General features: G+C 49.8%; 1 protein-coding gene across 3 annotated transcripts in view; it reads left to right on the top strand.

The window, feature by feature from the left end:
• The window catches only part of Map2k5 (mitogen-activated protein kinase kinase 5), a 234,619-nt gene extending 217,469 nt beyond the window's left edge, over nt 1–17,150 (top strand). For all 3 annotated transcript variants that reach the window (XM_036192310.1, XM_036192309.1, XM_036192308.1), the window contains one exon: nt 16,683–17,150. In XM_036192310.1, the coding sequence (XP_036048203.1) occupies nt 16,683–16,787 (105 nt within the window). In that variant the 3' untranslated portion in view covers nt 16,788–17,150. The remainder of the gene's footprint in view (nt 1–16,682) is intronic.
• The last annotated feature ends 5,716 nt before the right edge of the window (nt 17,151–22,866 follow it).

Here is a 22,866-nt window from a genome sequence, read left to right as displayed (position 1 = left end):
GTTTGTAACTTCTTGGACTTGGAACAAGTACAGATATATGGGACGTTTGCAGTTCACATCTGCTGATTTGGAGGTCTCTCTGGAGAGGACTGGTGTGCTGTTGCTCCCCACTGTTGGGAATCTTGACTTTTGTATCTGTTCCTGTCTGCGCTGGGATGTAATGAGCCTGTGGTTGGAGGAAATTGCCAAGAGAAGCAGTGAAGTGTGTGTCCGGGTGCAGAAAGACCATCAGAACTGTCCGTGTCCTCAGGAGCAGCCAGGGCACATCTGTTGGTGATATTCAGAGGAACAGGACAAGCCGAGCACTCCCTTCTTGAGTGGTATGTGATGTCTGGGTGGTGTCGCTGAAGAGGCACAGTGGTCAGGGAGAGTGCCCGGCTCCTCTCAGCCTCTCAGGTAGAGAAGTCGACCTAAGTTCAGGAATTAGAAAGTGGTGGGGCTGGGCGGTGGTGGCGCACGCCTTTAATCCCAGCACTTGGGAGGCAGAGGCAGGCGGATCTCTGTAAGTTCGAGGCCAGCCTGGGCTACAGAGTGAGTTCCAGGAAAGGCTCAAAGCTACACAGAGAAACCCTGTCTCGGGGAAAAAGAAAGAAAGAAAGAAAGAAAGAAAGAAAGAAAGAAAGAAAGAAAGAAAGAAAGAAAGAAAGAAAGAAAGAAAGAAAGAAAGAAAGAAGAAAGAAAAAGAGGGGTGGGGCAGTAGAGTTCAGGTCTGCCCCCTCCTTTTCTGCCTACCTGAGTTCCACAAAGTATGGGGGGGGGGGTGCGCGCACGCTTGTGTGCGTGTATGCATATGTGTGTACTTCTGTGTGTATGATTACACATGTGGAGACCAGACTTCAATCCCAGGTTTCATTTCTGGAGAACTGTCAACTTAGTGTCCAGGATAGTTTTATATCAGCATGGCACAAGCTGGAGTCATCAGAGAGGAGGAAGCCTCACTTGAGAACATGCCTCCATAGATTAGGCTGTACATAGCTGGTGGGACATTTTTCTTAATTAGTGGTTGATGTGGGAGGGCCCAGCCCTCAGTGGGTGAGGCCACTTCTGTGCTGGTGTTCCTGGGTTCTATAAGAAAGCAGGCTGGCCAAATCATGAGAACAAGCCAGTAAGTAGTGCCCCTCCATGGCCTCTACATCAGGTCCTGCCTCCAGCTTCCTGCCCAGCTTGAGTTCCTGTCCTGACTTCCTCTGGTGGTGAACAGTGATGTGGAAGTGTAAGCCAAATAAACCCTTTCCTCCCCAAGGTGATTGGTCATGGTGCTTCCTGCTGCAATAGATACTCTAACCAAAGCACTTGGATTTTTGGTTTGTTTTTGTTTTGAGACAGGGTATCTCACTAGCCTGGAGCTTAACACCTCAGGGACCTATCTGCCTGCCTCCCTAGCATTGGGATTCCAAGCATACACCACGTACCCAGTCCCATCCTGATGGATGTACATCCTCATGCTGTGAAGCAAGCACTTTGCCAGCTGAGCAGTCTCCCTAGCCCCAAGTGTCACTTTTAGATGAGATGGGGAAAAACAACAAAACAAAAAACCACGTAGCCTGACATAAAGAAGCCCGTGCTTCTTAAACGGTAGATGCTCATCATGGTCATGGCCGTTAGAGTGTTGAGGGAAATGTTCCATGGAGAGAAAACAGAGCAGGCTGAGTCCAGAGGTAACAGTGGACAGCAAGGAGCCCACTTTGGCCAAAGTAAAGAAGACCTTGGACATGCTGTGAGTAACATTGGCTGGGCTGGACAGCCCACCTGGGAAGACCCTTCCCGAGTGAAGCAGGAAAGCAGGATGCCTCGCCGGTTGTTCAGCAGGGGAGTGGCTGGACAGACAGGTAGGCAGTCGGTAAGAGCAGCATAGGGCAGTTTTGCTAGCTGGAGTGGAGGAGCCAAGTTCTAGCCCAACACTGATCATCGAGCAAAAACTGTCCTAACCTAACCTTCTACCTCTTTCCAAATTCCCTTGAAAGTCTAACCAAGAGGCCCAGAAATGGAGCTCCAAGCCTGTAGCCTTTTGGCTGCAAGCCATTTGTCTCTGCTTCTCTCCGGGTCCTTCCCTTCTGTCAGGGAACATCATTACTATGCTAATCTTGCTGGCCATCATTTTAACACTGACCCCTGCTAACCTGCCTTTGCAATTGCAGGGACTGTGTTTGACTTCTCTAAAAGTAACCTTAAATTGTAGTCTTGTAAGAATTCCAAAGCTGTACCCTTCACTCCTTCATCTAATGAGGTTATGACCAAATGCTCATTATAATTGCTTTAGACTCCTTTTAATTTTCAAGCTTATTAATCATAAGAAGAGTTATTTAAAATTGCATAAATTAATCTTAGATTAAAAGCCCATCAAAGCCTGGAAACAATTAAGAATAAGTAGGATTTCCCTGGGGCAGCAAGTTTTATTTTAATATTGTAGTCAGGTGGATATCAGAACCTTGAAGTATGGTAGTGATTAATGTATGCAAAATTTAAATGAGATTTTTTTAAATGGCAAGTCTAAATCACTTATTGACCTAACTGTAGGCTTTAGCCTCATTGTCTGTCATATGTTGAAACTGTTTACTAATCAACATTTTAATTACCGCATGTGCTGGCAGACCCTAGGACAAACAAAATCCAGCATTTCAGATTGCTGCCGCCAAGACTCTCACCCAGAAATACCAAGAAGATGGAGAGATGAGGAGACCACTTAGCTCTCAGCATAGCAGAGGCTGCCAGCAACTTTCTTGCCTAGCACTGTGCTGGGTGTCCTAAACACAAACAATGTGTAGTCTTTGGTTCCTAGGTCCTCTCCTTGTTTATGTTAAGGAGATAGATGTTTCCAGAAAGAAATATGACTGTTCTTCAGCCAAAGTCAGAGCCGTGGCCTTGCCCAGCTCCCATGTCCTCCATCCTCTGTCACTGCCAGGTGACCCAGCCGCTGTGAGTCAGGAAGAATTCCTCTATGCTATGAATGTGGGGTCTCTGTTGAAGGGAGGACAGTAGGAGGGTCCTCCAGAAGGAACTATGTCCTGTGTGTTAAAGAGATGACAGTAGGAGGGTCCTCTAGAAGGAACTATGGCCTGTGGATACTGGAGTTTCCACTTTCCTGCAAAGGATCCTTGTGACCACCTCACTGTTGATGTTTTCTGAAAGTTCAGTCAAGATCAGGCAGAAAGAGAAAGTGCTCAGCACGGGAGATGGGAAGGGCTGTGTTCCCAAGTACAGTTTCCAAAACTAGACTGAATTGTTAGTACCTCACCCAGTATAAGAAGCCAGGCCCCTCCATCCTTCAGGGGCCCAGCCCATCCCCAGAGCTGACCCCAGTGTATAGCCTCAAACTTGAATTCCATTCATTCTGCCCTTTGCTCTTGGGTTGCACGTGTCTTCTAGATCCTCCTACGTCCTATAAAAGCCTTCATTCTTAATGAATCCGTGCATTCCATAACATGGATGTACTGTGTTTATTTAACCCGAACTCTGACCTAGAACATATTAGCTGTCACTGTGTTTTTGCCATGAAGGCCATGTCTCTCAGACTGGCAAGATGACTCAGTGGGTAAAGGTGATGGTTGCCAAGCCAGATGACCTGAGTTCAATTCCTGGAACCCACATGGGATGAGGAGAAAACCCACTCCAGCAGATTCTCTGCACCCATTCCGTGGCATATGCCCATTTACATATGTACATACATACATACATTTTTTAAATTTTTTATTTATCTTATTTTTTTGGTTTTTCCAAGACAGGGTTTCTCTGTATAGTTTTGGTGCCTGTCCTGGATCTCGCTCTGTAGACCAGGCTGGCCTCGAACTCACAGAGATCCACCTGGCTCTGCCTCCCAAGTGCTGGGATTAAAGGCGTGTGCCACCCCAGCACATACATTTTTTAAGGCAATTACTTTATGTACATTTTTAAAGCTGGATATGTGAGGTCAGTTCCCTTACCTCATCTGATATAAATCACAGCCTTTAGTCTTTGCCATCTGATCAGTGGTAAAATGTCTTGGTTGTTGTTTGATTGGCTTTTCTTTCATTAAGTTTGAGAATGAACAGTTTTTTCTCGTGTTTGCTGGACAGTTGTTTTTGTTGTTGTTGTTTGTTTAGTTTTTACATCAGTTGCTTGTCTCTCTGTGGCTGTCACCAACCTTCACACTTGGGAGCTTGACTTCCCAGTCTGGCAAGTGGGAGAATGGACACATGGCCGCCCAGGTACCTTCTCACCCTGCAATGTCTGTGTCCCCTCTTCAGGCAGTTTCCACACTAGCAGAGGTGTCTTCTGCCTCAGTCTGTGTAGCCACTGGCTGGGATACACTGTGAGTCGGGGTACACAGCCACATGGTCGTTTTCTTCTCTCTTTGTTCAGTGTGTAACTTTCTTTTTTCAAAAAGCAGGCTTTGAGATTGCAAGGCAGAGCTGGGGCTGAACTTGCTTTAAAGCTGCCTGTAGACATCAGGAATATTTATTTTCTCTATTTGTTTTGAGCCTGGGAAGACTGTGTGGTTTTCTCGACACTGTCCTGATGGAGCCCTGACCAGCAAGCGTGCAATGCCCCTAGCCCTAATGTGCCATTAATGATAGGTTAATGTACAGTATAATGTTTTTGGGACTCTGGGTTCATTACACTTCTGAGTGTGAGGTCTTTCCACAGAGCGCCCAAGGTCCCATTGCATTATATCATGCAATAAAAATACCCTTTTCATATCACACACTAATAAACTGTATTTGAAATGCTGTCTGAGGGCACTGCCGTCACATCTTTAGGCTGTTGGTGAGTACAACAGTTGGATTCCTTGTTTCTGTTTTGTGCTTTTCTCACATGGGCTGCGGAGCCCAGGAGACATCAGCTTGGCCTTGTTTCACATGGAGAACAAGTTGGTTCTTTAGGGCTGGCATTCGAGGGCCAAGGCTGCACCTCCAAGGGATGAGGGGCCTTCGTACCTAGAGAGCAGAGTCTCAGAGCCCACTAGCCATCCTGCAACCTGTGTGCCTCTGTAAGGTCAGCAAGTCATGTCAAAAGCCGGCCTAGTGTCCACCACGCCTAGCATGGGGGTCGGTTCTAGTAAGTTTCCTTGAAGCCTGTGGTGGGCGCTTCAGAACTGAGGCCTCTTGATGTTGTGACCACAGCTTGGCCGTCCATCAGTAGTAAATTAGCTTGCACTAACTTTCTCGATGTCTCCTGTGACATGGGTGTGGGGCTGTTCCTGGGTTTTATAGGAGGCAGTGTTCACTGAACAGAGCAGACCCAGGAGCCTCAGCTGGCTTCTTCCCTGCTTCCTGGTGCAGCCCCGATGCACCCTTACAGTGGCAGGCTGGTGCAGCACCTCTTTAATGGGCACATACTCTGGAGTCCTCTTCAGATCATTGGCTGCCGTCAGAAATGAACTGGAAGTTTGGGCTCTTTAGAAGAAGGGATCCCCCTCCAGAGAACAGAATGGCCTCAGAGTCAAGGATGAGGCAGAGGCAGAGGGACCAGATGGCTTCACGGCACCTACGTTAACTTTGTCTCAGGGCAGACGTGGCATCTGAGACTTCCGTGTTCGGGGGAGTTCTTTCTACAGGTTGTGGGATGTCGGTGAGCAAGAGTGGTGGGAACAGAGAAGCTGAGGTTAATGAGATCTGAGCCTGGAGCACCACCATCACCACCTCAAAGTGCAGGAGCTCTGCCTGTAAAAGGAGTTAGCATTCATTCACTCATTCATTCATTCATTCATTCATTTTTGTCTTTGTCTGGTTTTAGCTATGTAACTCAGGAGCTCCTTGTGTATCCCAGGCTGGCCTCAGACTCATTCTTCCTCAGCCTTTCAAGTGCTGAACCATGTCTGGCTGATACTACTTTCTGATGGGGCCTTTGGCGATCACATGGGCCCTTGACCTGCTTTAAGTCCTGTGCTGCCGCTGCTACCGCCGCCGCTGCTGCATTCACTGTGTTGGAAGGAAAGGCACAGGTTCAGAGCCTCTCCACTTCCAATCCCACACCCACCTTGGCCAAATCAATTAACATGCCTGAGCCTACTTTTCTAACAAACACGTGGAACAGAACAGCATCGGTGCTGTTATCGACTTCCTGAGTAGCCATGAGAACACACTTGACTATATTTTGTGGGATGAACACCTGCCCAGATGCCAGTCTCCACAAAGCGTGCTTAGGCCATGCCATCACAGAATAGCTGCCCCAGAGCAAAGGCAATGAAGACAGAAAGGGCCCAAGCTGGGCCTGGCAAGATGACTCAGTGAGTGACAAACCACTTAACACCAGGCCTGAGAGCTAAGTTCAGTCTCTGGGACATACACGGTGGGCAGAGAAACTGACACTTTCAAGTTGACTCCTGATATCCACACATGTGCTCACACACAGAATAAATGAATGAATAAATATGTAAGTAACTGTAATAAAAATTGTTGTGGCCAGGTGGTGGTGGTGGCAGCGGCGGTGGCACACGCCTTTGGCCCCAGCACTCGGGAGGCAGAGACAGAGAAGCCAGGAGGCAGGGTCTGTGCTCGCTTGTGTGGGAGGTGGGGACCTGTGCATACTTCTGTGTTCTAGAACAAGGGGGAAGGACTTCCACTGGGAAAGGAAGTTAAGAGCAGAGGGATTATGTGAAGGGCTGACTTGGTCTGGGGAGCAAAGGAGGAGGGGGCGGAGCCCTTCCCACCCCTCCCACAAAGGCTCTGCACCCTCCCACACCTCACATGCTCTCCCACGCCCTCCCACGCCTGCTGGCAAAGTCCCCTGAACATTGTGAAAAAGTATCTAGATTTCAAGGAGAATTTGGTTTCTGTTGAAGGGGTGTGAAGTTGGACTAAAGCCTTTGTTTTCAGATGTGGGGCCTTTCAAACACTCAGGTGACCCTCTCAGGGGTTAAATTTGTCTTTGGGGCTACAAGGACTTGAAAAATGCTACCCTGTATCAAGAAAACCAGAAGTGACAAGTTCATTTAAAAAGCCTGGTTTGTCATTGTCTATCTAATTTTCAGAGTTGACACAGAAAATTAAACCAGCTGACACTCACTCTTTGCAGCTTCTCTGGCTCCCTTCCCTGGCCCCCTCCACCTGACCTTGCCACCACAAAATGCTCCAAAGCCAAAATATAAAACTTCCCACTGAGTTTCTGAGATACTCTGCAGTTGTTCCAGGATTATGTCATAGGGTGTCATCCCTAATGTTATTAAAAAACAAGATGAGGTTATATATCTACTCTGGGAGATGTTTCTTTCTCTTTCTCTTTCTCTCCTCCTTGAGCATAAATCTTAGAGGTACCCAAACTTCAGAGGAAGCCAAGAGCAACTTGGGCCCTAAGTGCCCCATACGTCTTTACTGAATTTATAGGATGGCAGGTTTCTCTGCCCCTGTGACATCACACATTGCTTCCTAGAGAATGTTCCAGAAAGGCCATGGGCAAAGTGATATCTTTTGCTGTGCTTAATATTGGTGTTCCAACACTCAGGTGGCAGGGAGTCTTTACTTCAGTGTCGCTGGTGAATGAGCTCTTCTACCCCAGGAAGCTACCCAGCTAACCAAAGCAAATCCTGTATAAACTCAGAATTTAACAAAAAGGGAAAGAAAAAAAAAAGAAATTAAAATTTACATTTTAAATATAGGGACTGGAGAGAAGACTCAGCAGTCCTCTGCTCTTTCAGAGGACTTGGGTTCAATTCCCAGCACCCACATGGCATTCACAACTGTCTGTGACTCCAGTTCCACCCTCGCATAGAAACACTGTAGGCGAGACACCAGTGCACATAAAATAAAAATAAAATTTTAGAAAGAAAAAGATTTTAAAAGTATCACACACTCCTTTTTAAAGATTCCACGTATCTATACTTCTGGACTTACTGTTTTTTATTCTTCAATTTCTTTGCATAGGTCCTTGCCAGTGAGCCTCACAGGGTTCTCTGATACTGTGTGTAGGACTGTGGGTGTTTGACTCCAGACCAGTCTTTCCATTTCATCTTCATAGTGTAGTTTTGCTAATGGATGCTGCTCACTGGCCCTGCTCTTCCTTCTGAACCGCCCTTCCTTAGGCCTTTTGTATTTGGCTAGTTTGTGTTTGGGATTGAAGAAGGAGAGGCTGCACTTGTTAAAATTAAGTCTTCAGGATCCGTGAGATGGCAAAGTGGATAAAATGCTGTGGCATGAGCTTGAGGACCTGGGTTCGGGTCCCAGCACCCACATAAAGGCTGTCCCAGCACTCGGAGGCAGAGGCAGGAGGGTCAGCCTGGTCTATAGAGGGAGTTCCAGGATGGCCAAGGCTACACATAGAAACAGTGTCTTGCCCCCCACCCCCAACACACACACACACACACACACACACACACACACACACACACACACACACCAAAAATAAAAACAAGTCTTCAAGCCAAGACAGTTGGTTTGAGTAGAGCCTTGAGGAACTAGATCAAAATCAAATGTTCACATTTTAATTTAACTTCCAGATTCGTAGTCTAAGGTGAGGTGTTAAATGATAGCGGCCACAGACTGCCCAGCAGCTGTAGATCTGGAAGCAAGCTGTCTCACTAAATAAAAACTAAAGGTCTTGCATAAATGATGAGAAGCAGTATGATCCTTTGCTCTTAGGTTAGCGATAAGGATGGATGTCAAATCGTTGAGGTTTTGTTATTTTCTGAGGGCACCCAATAACCATGTGCTAAAGAGGGGCTGTAACTCAGAGGGCAGAATGCCCACCCAGCATGCTTGGGCCCCGAATTCCATCCCCAGCATAAATGAAGCTGAGCACAGGGATACATGTCCATCATCCCAGCACAAGGGCAGCAGAGACAGAGGATCAGAAGTTCAGGATCTCCTTGGCTGTGTAGTAAGTACCGAGGCCAGCGGGTTACAGGAGACCCTCTAAAATGAGTGGGGAAAGAGAATACCTATGCCAAGGACAAGGTCCCAGGGCTCTGAAGCCCAGGCATAGCTGCAGCCCGTGTACACCCCTGGCTCCGTCACAGGGAGCTTGGCTAAATACAAGTCTCTTGGAAAAGCAGAGCATGGTGCTTATAACTAAGTTGCTCCTCTGCCCCCTCCATCATCCTGTGTGTGACCAGCCACGCCACCTCAGAACACACAGGTCACCCACTCACAGCCACAGAGAGGATGTTCTGGGCTTCTATACATTTCATTCCCTTCACAGTCACCTTGCAAAGCACAGTGAATCAGTAACAGAATAGCTAAATACCACAAGTTCCTTGTGTCATTGTTTAGAAAATAATGCTCCAGGCTAGCAGTGGGTTCTAGTGATGATTTTTATTTGCTGCTGGGTCATAGAATGATCTGAACTTTCAGCCAGTTTGCTTCTTTTTTTGTAGACAGATTTTTTTTTTTTTTAATGGAAAGGGAAGTACAGTTTTGAATGGAAAATAAAACTAATTCTTTTCTTTCTTTAAGGTGGAAATAATAAGCTATTATTTCTTTAATAGCTCTGGCTGGCCTGGAACTCACTCTGTAGACCAGGCTGGCTTCAGACTCACAGAGATTCACCTGCCTCTGCCTCCCTAGTACAGTGATTAAATGCATGCACTACCACGCCCTGAAACTGATGGTTTTCAGTACATGCAAGGTCTGAGCTTGGGCCTTTCTTGTTCTTTTTAAAAAGTTTAGGTTCATTATTGTTAGTTATGTTCCTGTCAGGGAGGTGCCCAGGAAAGCCAGAGGCATTGGAGATACAGGCAGGCAGGCAGGCAGCCATGAGCCCCTGACATGGGCGCTGGGAACCAAACTCGGGTCTTCTGCAAGAGCAGTGAGTGCTCTTACCCACTGAGCTGTCCCCTCAGCCGATTACTCTCTTTGTGATCTACTCCAGCCTGCTCCCCACACACAGCCCCTGTGGGAGGCCCCCCCACAGCTCTGCGGCACCACAGTGCGACAGTAAAAAGGACAATCAGAAATTGCCCACTTTTATTTCTGTCTTTGTGGTCAGCTTACGGTTTGCCTCTTCCCGTTACAAAACCAGAAAGGCTGTTAGCAAGGCAGGTTTTAAGCAGATAGCAACCCCCTAACTGGACACTTCTAGAAATAAGCCAAGACAGTGGTGTGAAGTGCTTTGAAAAGTTCAGTGTGATTCTGGGGCTGGAAAGCCATGACCAGCTCCAGAGGTGTGTCCATCAGTGTGAAGGGACACTCGCCCATCACCTCCATCCTCAGCCTCTACATCTTTGCCTCACAGTCATACTCATATAGTCTCCCTCCCTCCCTCCCTCTGTCCCGTCCCTCCCTCCCTCCCTCCCTCCCTCCCTCCCTCCCTCCCTCCCTCTCTCCCTCCCTCCTTCCCCCCCTCCCCCCTCCCTCCCTCCCTCCCCCCCTCCCCTTTCATCTTTGCTTTCTCCCGTTTTCCTCATGACATTAGGCAAAGGGGTACTGAGTGAGACAGGCATTGGCCGTGTAGCCCAGGCTGGGCTGTTCCCTTCCCGCCTCTGCCTCCTGTCTGTTGAGGTGAGCACCGCCCTCCACCCCCAACCCCACCCCAGCTCAGTGTCCTTTGTACGTGATCAGTGGTTGTTACTCCTCTGTGCTGCCTCCGTGGTTCTGCTTCCTTTTTCAGCCCCAGCATTTTATCACAGTGCCCATCTTTCTACCTTCCTGTCTACCTTCCTACCTTCCTCGTTACCTTGTTTCCCAGGATTTCCTTTCCAATCTCTCATAAGCTATTGGGCACTTAAGTATTGTTTTAGCTGCATCACACAAATATACACGTGAAGTATTTTCATTGTCAATCAGCTCTTGGGGTCTCTTGAGGGGTGTTGGGAATGTCATAGGGCTGTAACCCAGGACCGCAGGCATCCTGGAAATGCCATACCACCAAGCTCCACCTCCGGCTGCTCATCATCACCCATGTTAAGTGCAGTCTGAATGTCATGCGGTTGGGCCAGGCCTTGCTTGGTTTGGTTTGGTTTGGTTTGTGGTATTGGAGGATCTTACACACACTAGGCAAATGCCCTCCCACTGATCCCAGCCCACACCATTCACTTTTAAGTACATGTTCTAAAAATCGGAAGTTTTGATCACAGGTATGATGCCAAGGTGGGAAACTACACCTGAATTCACATGACAGGTCACATTTACAAGACACAGGCATGCCTGCCTTGCCTGCCTAGTAAACGATCTGTCCATTGGTCTAGAAATTGCATTCTAGCCAGGTAGTGGTGGCATACAACTTTAATCCCGGCACTCGGGAAACAGAGGCAGGCAGATTTCTGAGTCCGAGGCCAGCCTGGTCTACAGAGCAAGTTCTAGAACAGCCAGGGTTACACAGAAAAACCCTGTCTCAAAAAAAGACAAAAGAGGAAGGAAGGAAGAAATTGCATTCTATTTCTAATATCTAATTGATCACCTATATGTTTAGCTCAACTTAGCAAAGCTTGAGGAAAGACAGTTTGCACCTGTCTCTTATTTGAGTTGGACTTATTTTTGTAAGTGTGTGTATCTGAGTGTGTATACAGATGTGTGTGAGTGTGGGTGTGAGAGGACAGCTGGGGTGTCATCCTCAGGAGCCATCCTCCTTGTGTTTTAGACAGAGCCTCTCACTGGCCTAAAGTCCCCGGGATCTCTCTGCTTGTCTCTGCCCCAACCCCTCCACTCTGGTATAAGGCCCCACTGTGCCTGGCATTTTTACATTGTTTCTGGGGATCACACTCCAGTCCTCATGCTTGTGGGGCAAGAGCTACTACTGGTGAGACATCTTTGGCTCTTTTAACCTGAATTTTAGGGAGGTAATTTCAGCTGTGCTCCAAGAAGAAGAAAGGGAGGGAGAGAAGGCAGAAAACAGCAGAGCATTCCTTACTCATAGAAAGAAGGCAGAGGTGGGTGTGGGTGTGTACATGTGTGATGCTGGTTATTTAACCTAGGGCCTTGTAGAGTGATACAGCTCACTAGGCAAATGCCCTCCCACTGATCCCAACTCACACCATTCACTTTTAAGTACAGCCCTCTTTTTACTTTTCATTTTGATGCAGAACCTCACAAAGTTAACCAGGCTGGCCACAAACTCAGTCTGTAACCCCGACAAGCTTTGAACTTGTGATCCTCCTGCCTCAGCCTCTTGTGGTGATATTGTGTTCCCCAAAATGTTGTGCACCCTAATGCACTTATCTGGGGTCAGAGAACAGAACAGTCACTAGATACAGAGGCCAGAAAATAGTGGCACACACGCCTTTAATCCTATCACTTGGGAGGCAGAGATCCATCTGGATCTCTGTGAATTCAAAGCCACACTGGAAACAGCCAGGCATGGTGACTCATGCCTTTAATCCCAGGAAGTGATGGCAGAAAGCAGAAAGGTATATAAGGCGTGAGGATCAGGAACTAGGCTGGTTAAGCTTTTAGGCTTTGAGCAGCACAGTTCAGCTGAGAGGCATCCAGTCTTAGGAAACAGGATCACCTGAGGAATTGGTGAGGTGAGGAAGCTGTGGCTTGTTCTGCTTCTCTGATCTTCCAGTATTCACCCCATAACTGGCATCGGATTTGTTTTTATTATTAAGACGCTTTAGGATTCATGCAACAGCCTCCCAAATAGCTGGGATTGTAGGCCTGTGCTGCCAGACCTGACCCTAACATAGGCAGCTCACAACCACCTGGAATTCCACCTCCAGGGGATCAGATGCCCTCTCCTGGACTCCACAGGCACCTGCACTCACAGTGTGCACATACCCACACACAGACATACACATATGCACATAATTAAAATTAAATTAATCTTTAAAACTTTAAAAGGATAGCAGGAAAGGTTTTATTTCAAGACTTAACCACTGACAGTATGCACCGAGTGTTTACATAAACACTGAGGTGAACATAGAGTGCAGACAGTGTTATTCCAGGCTTTAGAGCTGGTGCCGAGACAGCACAGCTTTGGCCACCCCAGCCTCACAGTGTCACCTGGCTGGTCGCGCGCCTGGGCTCTGGTGATGTGCTCACATGGTTTATAGTCAGGTAGTGTTGGAGTGGACATCACCGTTCTGAGTGTTTTCAGATAGCCAGTGCACCACACAGCCTGCACATCTGAAGTCAGCAGCAGATGCACGGATTGAACAGGTTTTGACTAACTTTGCCCCTAAGACCTGCAAAAAAACAACATCATAACGCAAGGTGTTCACTGTAGTGTTTTGACTTGAACAAGGCTGAGCACATGTTTTTATTAGTTGAGTTTTTAACACATAGATTAAAGTATCCTTTAACAGAATTAGAATGAAACATCTCTAGAAGCCAGTGTGTCCCACATCCTGTGGCTCCACGGGTCTGAAGTCATGTAGATCCTAACAGTCCTGCCTCAGTGCTGAGATCGGGAGCCTGGAATCCTCCAGGAAGATGCCCAAAACCTCCCAACAAGCCTCACAGATCCCATGAGGGGAGTCAGGAGCCCTCTCCAAGCACCCCTGCTACCTTTTATAGGTAAACTCTTATATGGCAGGAAACTCAGAGCCCAACTTCTAGCAGAAAGGGAAGTCTCACTTAGCACTACACTGGGAGTCCAGAGGCTGGGTCTCAACTAGCACTTAATCATGGCAGGCAGGCTGGGAGCTCCTGTCCTGCCACCCAGCAGCCACACCTGTGCCTTTCTACGAAGGCTCAGCAGGGCCTGCTGTCCTAGAAGAAAGATCTCATTGTGATAGACTGAGTGAGCAGGAAGCAGGGCATCAGCTGAGAACTGGAACATCAAGACCAGGAGCAAGCTGGGGGTGGAGAGGATGTCAGACAATACAGCTCCTCCTCCTCCCCTTCCTCCTCCTCTTCTTCCACCTCTTCTTTCTGCTCTTCCTCCTTTCTCCTCCTCCTGCTCCTCCTCCTCCTTCTCCCCATCTTCCTCCTCCTCCTCTTCCTCCTCCTGCTCCTCATCTTCCTCCTCCTCTTCCTCCTCCCCTTCCTCCTCCCCTTCCTCCTCCTGCTCTTTGAAGGGTGTCTGACAGGTGATGCTAACCTCTCCTCCCTCTCACTCCACTGCCCCACTTCTGGACACATCCTACCTCTTCAGGCCCCACGTCTTCATCCTCTGTGACGAAGTATGCATTACAAAAGACATCAGCCCCTGCCAGTTGGGTTTTTGCATTTGCCCCTGTGAGAGAGCAGCAAATGAAAGCTCCTACTGCCTGATGAGGAAGCCAGCAAGATGCTGCCCTGCTCCTGCCAAGCTCCCAAGCTCCACAGACAGGGCTGCTGACCTGCTTCATGCATGTGTCTCTCCTGCAATTTACCCTCTTATCTGCCTTTCCTACCTTCCTGAAAGCAGTCAGCAGCGATCAGGGACAAAGCCTGTTGTCAGGGTCCCTTTCTTGTGAGGTAGATATATAGGCACCAAGGGGAGGGCACGCCTCATCAGTGGTCCACAAGAGATGGAAGCCAGCTCCCAGGCAGGGATCAGGAAAGGGCAGGTGCCTCCACAGAGCCAGGAGACCAGCAACTTGGTGGTCCCTCTACTTGCCCCCTATCACGGGGTACCCGGGCAGACTGCCTACCTTCCTGGACTGAGGAGGGATGCCTCCACTCATGCCTCCACTCCCTCCTGCAGTTCCACTCTGCCTGTTCTCAGACAGATGATAACCGTGATGGAGCATATGGCCCCAAAGTCACCCGGCATTCTGAGAAAGTGACACTGTGTTACTCTGGCTTGGGGGGAGGGGCCCACCCTCCGGAGCATAGCTTCTGTCTTTGTGTTTCAGAAGGCCACAAGGTCACCTCTCCCAAGTCCAGAAAAGAACGTGCACAGGAATTCAGGAAGAATGGTCTCTATCTAGGCAGCCATCATGAAAGCAGGCAGGGGCTGGGCAAGTAAGATCAGCAAAGCATATGGAAGCTAAAATGGAGTGTGTCTTGTTTCATCCCACCCAGGTCTGTGCCACCCACAGTCCCTCACCACCCTGGCTTCGATACCCCTTTCTTGGGGCCCTACACCCATGTCTGAAACCCTCACAGAGTACCATGAGGAATAATAGGGTACCCAGCTAGGCTTTAGGTAAAGCCCTGGGTCCTCAACTGGACACAAGCTCCCAAAGACCATTTTCTTCCCATAATCATACAGGCTGGAGAGGCCTGGGTAGTGTTCCTTCCTTCCTTCCCACCAATAAGCCCCACCTGGTCCTGCACAGATCCTGGCAGATGCTGGAGTCAGGACACAGCAGACCCTCATACCTCCTAGCCATGGGGCAGAAGATGTATGCAGCTATTTCTGGGCACTGAGATGCTGAGCATGTTCCCAGGGCCTGGCTGTTTGCCAGGGCCACAGGTCACAGCCAGGTATACTGGAAAGTAGCTCAGAGCCCGTGAGCCAACAGGGACAGAGTCCGAGGGAGGCTCAGACAAAACCAGGGAGCAGGAAAGAGGCAGCTGAGGGCAGCTGAGGGGGAGAGGCAGGAGCTTGGGGTGGGCATCTGGGATCCCACATCTCCCTGCTCCCTCACTGTAACTCCCCGGGACCTGTTTCCCATGGAGGCTAGTTTCTGCTGAGAATCTTTGGTCAAGGAAGCTACTTGGTGAATGGAATACTGCTTCCCAGTCTCGTTCCTATTGTGGTTCTGACAGACCTGTGCCTTGTTCTTGATTACCTCTGGCCCTCCCTGGAAGCCCCCAGACACCCTGAGATTGGGAATGTGATTTTTTTTTTAAGATTTATTTATTTATTCATTATGTATACAATGTTCTGTCTGCATGTATGACTGCAGGCCAGAAGAGGGCGCCAGATCTCATTACAGATGGTTATTAGCCACCATGTGGGTGCTGGGAACTGAACTCAGGACCTCTGGAAGAACAGCCAGTGCTCCTAACCACTGAGCCATCTCTCCAGCCCCAGGAATGTGATCTTAATGTGTCAGAACGGGCAGGGGAGGATGCCAGCTAAATATAGCCTGGCCCGGCGGTGGGCTTGAGTAGGTTGGAACAGATGGACCACACGGAAACAAAGCTGGGCCTCCCAAGTGCAGCCCTCTGTCCTGACCTTCCACGTGCCTCCTCTTGTGAGCCTCATCCTCCTGGAGCTGGGTGTCCATGCTTCATTGGTAACTGTGATTCACTTCCAGGGGAGCAGGAGACAAAGGGGGAAACTAACAGGGATTGACAGGACCTCCAAAGAGATGATCCTTTGCTCTCTGGACAGCAACAGACCGTAAAGCTGGCCGCCCAGGGGCCAGGCCTCGGCCTTCACGCTATGGCGTGAAACTGAGCTAAGAAAGGACCAGGCAGAGCATAGAGTTAAGACAAACTGTTCCTTTAAGCTTCCTAGAGAAGGTCTCAGATGCTCCCTGGCTTCCTGTACGCAGATCAGAGGGCAGCTTTCCAGAGTCCTCCACTGACACCATGTGGGTCCCAGAGATCAAGATGGTCGCCCAGGCTGCCTCCAAGCATTGTTACCTGCTGAGACATCTCCAAGAGTCCAGCCTGCCTTCTTACCATGTAGGATTGAGAAAAAAAGAAACCAGGTCCAGGCTAGAACACACCTTGGAATGCATAGAGATGCCTAACTCTGTCTGTCTGTCTTTTTGTAACAAGGTCTTAAGTAGTTCAGGCTAGCTGTGGATGAGCTTGAACTTCTGATCCCCTACCTCTGCCTCTCAAGTTCTGGGGTTACAGCCGCACACGAGCACACCTTGCTTATGTGGTGCTGGGAATCGAACTCAGGGCTTTGCATTAGGATAGGCAAGCACCCTACCAACTGAGCCACATCCTCAGCACCAGGGACCTAGCCTGGGAGACTGCTGTCACACCTACTGCTCTTCCCCACAGGGTCACCCGTTCATCATGCAGTTCAATGATGGAAACTCCACCGTGGTGTCCATGTGGGTGTGTAGAGCGCTGGAGGAGAGGCGGAGCCAGCAGGGGCCCCCGTGAGACCTCAGCAGGACCCTGACTACCCAGGACTAGTCACCAAGGACACAACAAGCCATGAACCCTCTCCGTCTGCTGCCTGATTGGGAAGAGCTACACTGGGCCCAGCATCCTGCTTTCACCTCTTACCCTACCTAGGGAGGCCCTCAAGAGAGCCAGCCTCTGCTGAACCCCTCATCCCTGGGAAGTGGGGGGTGGGGCACGACAATGAATATGGCAGGTGGAGATGATGCAGAGGGTGGGGGAGGGGGAAGGGCTATAAAAATGACACCTCCTCTGGCCTCACCCCCTTGTGTTTCCCTACTGTTCATTGTAAAGGGTCAGGACCTTTCAGCAGCACTGATGGGAGTAAACATGTTACTGCTTTGGATTGGGTTTGTTTTCACAAGTCCGCCATACACATCCCCATTTGGCAGGGACACCTGCTGGATCCTGTACATTTCCTGTAGCTCAGTGTCGAGGCCCAGTGTTTTCCCAGCTCGGTTGTCACCTGAGAAACCAGGGCTCAGAGGAAGTCCCACCACAGCAAGGTGTACCGAGGCCAGGTCCAGACTCAAGCCTCGGGTCGTGGTGTCGTCCTCTCCTGGTCGGGAGCTGGCTACAGGCCCAGCACCAAACCAGCACCAGCACTGGTGAGCCCAGGGGCAGCTGGAGAGGAAGCTGGACACCAAGAGTGAGGTGCAGGAATCCAGAGGCCTTCAAAACCCTCCCCACGCCAGCCACCAGCCCCTCTGCCACCAGCTTCCTCTCACTGCCTGTGACCCAGGCCACTCATGGCCACTTGAGGTAATCCTGCAGCCACCTGGAGGAAGTGTGGCTGTCCCCCTTTTGCAGAGGATGGAGAGAAGCCAGTTTCCACCTGGTCTAAGAGACACCCCCACCTGCCCAAACACACACTCCAGTCGCCATCCTTGGCTCTCTTTGTACTGCTCTGTCATCTCAGTGAGAGCCTTCCCAGTGCCCACAAGTGTGCTGAGGGAACTAGACTTAGCTCTCCACCCTGCCTCCCTCCTCCTTTCCTCTACCCCATCCATGTTTGAGGGCGTTTTCCCTACTTTTGGTAGTACTCGGAACAGACCCGAGGCTCGTGGACATACTCAGCATGCCTCTTACCTAACCACCACACCACAGCAGCAAGCCATCAGGCTCCACTTCCAGCTCCCTGAAGGCAGCTAGGGAAACCTGTTAGAACACCATGCAGAGTTGATCCTGACTTCGAAAGCTTCCCAAGACACTCAGAGCAAGCCAAAGGCCAGGAGTATGTCTGCAGCATTCAGGAGATAGAGGCAGGAAGACCAGACATTCATGGGCAGTCTGTTAAAAATCAGCCTGGACTACAGCTCAGTGGGTAAAACGCCTGCCTCCCAGCATGAGGACTAGAATATGGATCCTCGGAACCCATATAAAAACAAGCCAGGTATGGAAGTCTGCCTGTAATCTCAGGCCTCAGGAGACAGGATCCCCTGAGCAAGCTGGCTAGCTAGACTGGCCTAATTCATGGACTCCAGGGTCATCAAGAGATCCTGCCTCGGTAAATAAAGTGAAATGCCATTGGAGAAGACACCTGATGCCAACTTCTGACCTCCAAATGCACATTCACACACAGGCATGCACACCTACACACACATTTGCCACATACATGTGAACAAGCATGTGTGCATGCATATCACAGGTTCATACATGAGGATAAGGGAGAGTGGGAGGGAGGACAGGCCACACATCCACCCACACCTGTGTAACCCTGGGACATTGTCACTGACTCCAGTTCCTGTTGCCTCCAGTTCTGTCTCTGTTGCAGCCACCAAGTCTTCACACTCCCTCCATGGTACAGAGCTGGAGCTGGGAAGACTACATCTCCCGGAAACCCCCTGTTTAATAGGGAGCCATGTGATTAGGTCTTCTCAATAAAGTGAAGATGGCCAAGAAACTTCAGATTCAGATCCTATCCATCCCCATCCATCCTCCTGACAAAGGAAACACACCTGCAAAAGGGGGTGGGAAGTTGACTGGTGGAAAGACCCTGAACCTCAAATTCACCGCGTGGGGGACACCTGCCATGAGCTATTAAATGAGCTGGGGTTAGACATCATTCTGGCTTCCATGTTGCTAGCAATATGATGCCAACTCCTGCTGACCTTCATTCGGCATGCCTGGCACTCTCACCCACCATTGTCTACACAACCCATTCCACCTTGCAGATCTTCGCTCAAATGGCTTCCCACTGAAACACACAGCCTCCTGTTCTTGCTCCCAGGACACGACAAGAGATCCTGACTTGGTAGATAAAGTGGAAAGGGGTCAAGGAAGACACCTGGTGTCAACCTCTGTCCCTCACATGCATGTGCTCCCAGAACTCGGGTGCCCTTTGCCTGTACCGCTTCCTTCTATCCCACTGGCGACCGTGATGAACCCAACGTTTATTTACACCTTCCTGTCCTTCATTAGAATGGGAGCTTCACCAGCCAGAGGCTCCGGCCTGCTTTTCACAGACGTAGAAAATAGCCTTGGCTGAGGAGGCTCATGGTAAACATTTGTTGGCCAAGTGGCCGCCATGTGGAACTACCATTCACAACCTGTGCTCTGTCCTGTGCTCCATGGAAGGGACTGCCTGTGAGCCTTCATTGTATGGTTTTAGTGAAACTTCAGAATGCCAGCCTGCAGCTGGCCCAGACCTCTGTTCATCTCATTAAGTCCCCACCATTGCCCAGGGCCTGATGCAGTCATAGAATTTGGTGAGACCCAAGCCATAAAAGACCATGCACCCTAGACCAGAGCTCAGGGCAAGATTTGTGAACAGTGCATAAGGTAGGCTTTCCTGATGACAGGAGCTCTGTAAGAAGGGCACCTTGATCCTGACCACCCCAAAACCTGAACTCGCTACCAACCAGCCTTAAGGTTCAGCCTTGTCCTTTGAAGAAGCATCAGCAACCTTGTCCCCCAGCCCCCGTTCAGCAGAGGTGAGTGGGAGCTGTTGCTGGTTTTGTTGTTGAGAATTTGTGGTAGAGGGCTGAGATAGGGTTTCATGTAGTTCAGACTGGCCTCCAAATCACTCTAGCTAAAGATGACCTTGAGCTTTTAACCCTCCTGCCCCCACAGTGGGAATACATCCGGAATGTTGAGAATTACAAGCATGTAGCACCATAACAATTTTCCTATAGTGCTGGGAATTGAATCCAGGGCCTCAGGCATGATAGGCAAGCAAACACTCTACAAAATGAGCTCTATCCCCGTCTCCCAACTCAGAAGAGTTGAGGGGAGAGAGTGGCCATTCCAAACCAGGTTGTGTGCTTTGAATTTACTATCAACCTGCATAATTTCCTCCACAATCCCTGAGATAGACCATGGTGTTACTATTGTGCCCATTTCACAGATGGAGAAGCAGAACCATGGAGGCAGAATGACTTGCCCAAGGTCACCAACAAGTAAGTAGAGAATTACTGTCTGGTCCTCAGAGCCCCACTCTTAGCTAGGGTTCCAAACCAAGCTCCAGCGCATACACTCCACACTCCAGCACCAAATTCTGAAATACAAATACAGTGTGCTTTTAGGAGCAGAGCCTGGGATCCACTCTTTGACCAGCTCACCAAGAACACTGTGCGTTGTGCCTCCCATGACCCTGTGAAGAGGTAGCGCCTCTGAGACAGACCCGGAGACCAGCCTCACCCAGATGCTCAGGTCCTGTTTGTTCTTGTCATGAAGTGGCTGGGCTTTTGAGTCTTGGCAGTCTTCTCAAGCCTCCTGGACAACTTCTTGTGACTTGAACCATGATCCCCTGTGGGCATCTCTAGCCCAGAATAACAAACACCCACCTGCATACACCCATCTACATGCACATACCTGTACATACCCATCCACACTCACACATGCCTGCACTCACCCATCCACACACATGCTTACACACACACATGCCGTTTTATTCATAGTTTTGAGGCTCACAGAGCCCTGGGCCCCAGAGTCCATGACCCTAAGCTATGGTGTAACCCCTAAAACATACAAGTTGGCAGGGAAGTGGGGGGAAGAAAGAGAAGGAGGCTATGTGGAGGAAGAGCAGGGACCCTTATGGGAACAGGGGCACTGTTAACTCACAGCAGCCTACACGGGGTCCTGAGTCCATGCTTTGGGTCAAGTGGACCCCTGAGACTAGTCCTGGACCAAGTCCACATTGAGGGGATTTCAGAAGTTTTCATTCATGCAGCTGGAAAGTTCCACCCAAAGGCAGGGTGGGGGTGCTCAGGAGGGGGACAGAGTCCAGTGTCAGAGCCGGGCACTGTGGCAGAGGATGATGGTTGTGATGGTGGAATAAGGTGCACAGACAGGAAGGGGGCATCAGGGAAGCCCGGCAAGAAGCAGCCAACATCTTAGGATGTGGGCCCTAAGTCTGGTCCTTATGGGCGGGGGCCTGACTACTAGAGTGTAGGATAAGAGACAAGGCCAGTGCCCTCTGTGGCAATACTGAGTTGCAGTGGCACTGGCTTTATCAGCCCTTGCCTTGGCAAATATTACATCTTTGCTATACTAGAGAAGCATGTAAACTGGCAGGCTGGCAGAAGAAGGTGGAGACTGGCAGGGGATGAGGCCACTTGGGGAGACCAGGTGAGGTCCCACAGATGGTCTGGCCTATCACGAGCCACAGAGGGCACTGAAGATGTGAACCAGGGAAGCCAGCAGAGCCGAGCCTCATAATGACACATCGTCTGCCGAACAACTACAAATCTTCCCTGTGACTTTGGACACCATCTGGGAAAGACTTTGTTTCCTCCCTTGGCGGGATCATTTGTCTTGTTTTGAAGCCCCGAGATTGCGAGCGGGAACTTACAGACTAAAGTTTGTCTTAATTGCAACGGTGTCACCACCTCTCTGGCAGATAACGGCACAATGAACGAGTCGATGGGGCTGAGCCCTCCAGGTCCTTCTTCTAAAGTGAGACAAATGTCCCTGCTTTGAGCCCAACAGTCCATCGGCAGCCCTGTCATTTATTTATCTCCCTAACAGCTTGCATTAACTTGCAGGGGATAAAAAGTCTCTCCTGCCCGCAGACTTAGTTAAAGTCAGCCAGGCTCACTGTGTTGCTGGGCCCTCTGAGGAATTCATTCTTTCTGTCTTTCCCCCCCACTGCTGGGGGGATGGGGACAGTGAGAGCAATGGCCCACATGTGGAAGAGAGTCAGGTAGCTGGGGAAAACAGTCTGAGAAAGAGGGGCTGGGGAGATGCTCAGAGGGTGAGAGCACTTGCTGGACCAGCATGAGGACCTAGGAGCCCAGCACCCACGTAAAAGCCGAGTGTGGCTGGAACCCCAGGTTGAACACGAGGCAGACACAGGATCTTACAGCTTGCTGGTCAGCAGTTCTGGCTGGCTGGAAAAGGAGAATTCCAGATTCAGTGAGAAATCTTCCTCAAGGGAATAAGGACACCTGATGTCCTCTTGCCACCACAAAAACACAGCAATATGTCACCTGCACAGACATATGCACACAAAGAAAAATTCTGAGAAAGGAGAAATCCCATCAGTCCTGTACTGTGTGCCGAGCATGGCAAACCACCTGCGTCCTGGTCCAATTTGGTCCTTCTGGATCCCCTGAAAGGGCCTGGGACAGCACCCCCACCTCCATATTTCCTCCACAAGACCAATGCTGTGTTCCTTGACTGCCAAGCCCTTGCTGTCTTGAGTGGTTCCATCAGCCTGGGACAGCTTCCCTGCCTTCCTTCTCCAGTCCCTGCTGCAGTGTGGTTCTAGGGAGGCCTCAGCCACCTGGCCTGGCCTAGCTCACCTGTAGGTAGAGGAGCCCTGCCCTCCGGCCTCTCCCCACTAACCACAGTGTTTTCCGCTCTTTCCTTGCACCAGCTGTCTAAGGCTGGGAAGAGTCTTGAGCTGGAGAGACTGAGGTTAGATGTTGCCAAGGCAGCTAGGGCTGCGGAACACTTCTGCCCTCCCTCCCAGCCTTCAGAGGCACTGCATGTGTGGACTGTGGCCGTTCTTCTCCCTGGCTACTAGTCTGCAGTTTTCAAAGGCAACAGGATAAACAGGTACTATTTTATAACAAAATGGTGGGGTTTGATTTTGTTTCTTTTTCTAATTTGTTGT

Source organism: Onychomys torridus, chromosome 7, assembly GCF_903995425.1.
Source record: "Onychomys torridus chromosome 7, mOncTor1.1, whole genome shotgun sequence".
NCBI lineage: Eukaryota > Metazoa > Chordata > Mammalia > Rodentia > Cricetidae > Onychomys > Onychomys torridus.
This window is presented reverse-complemented; position numbering and strand designations above follow the sequence as displayed.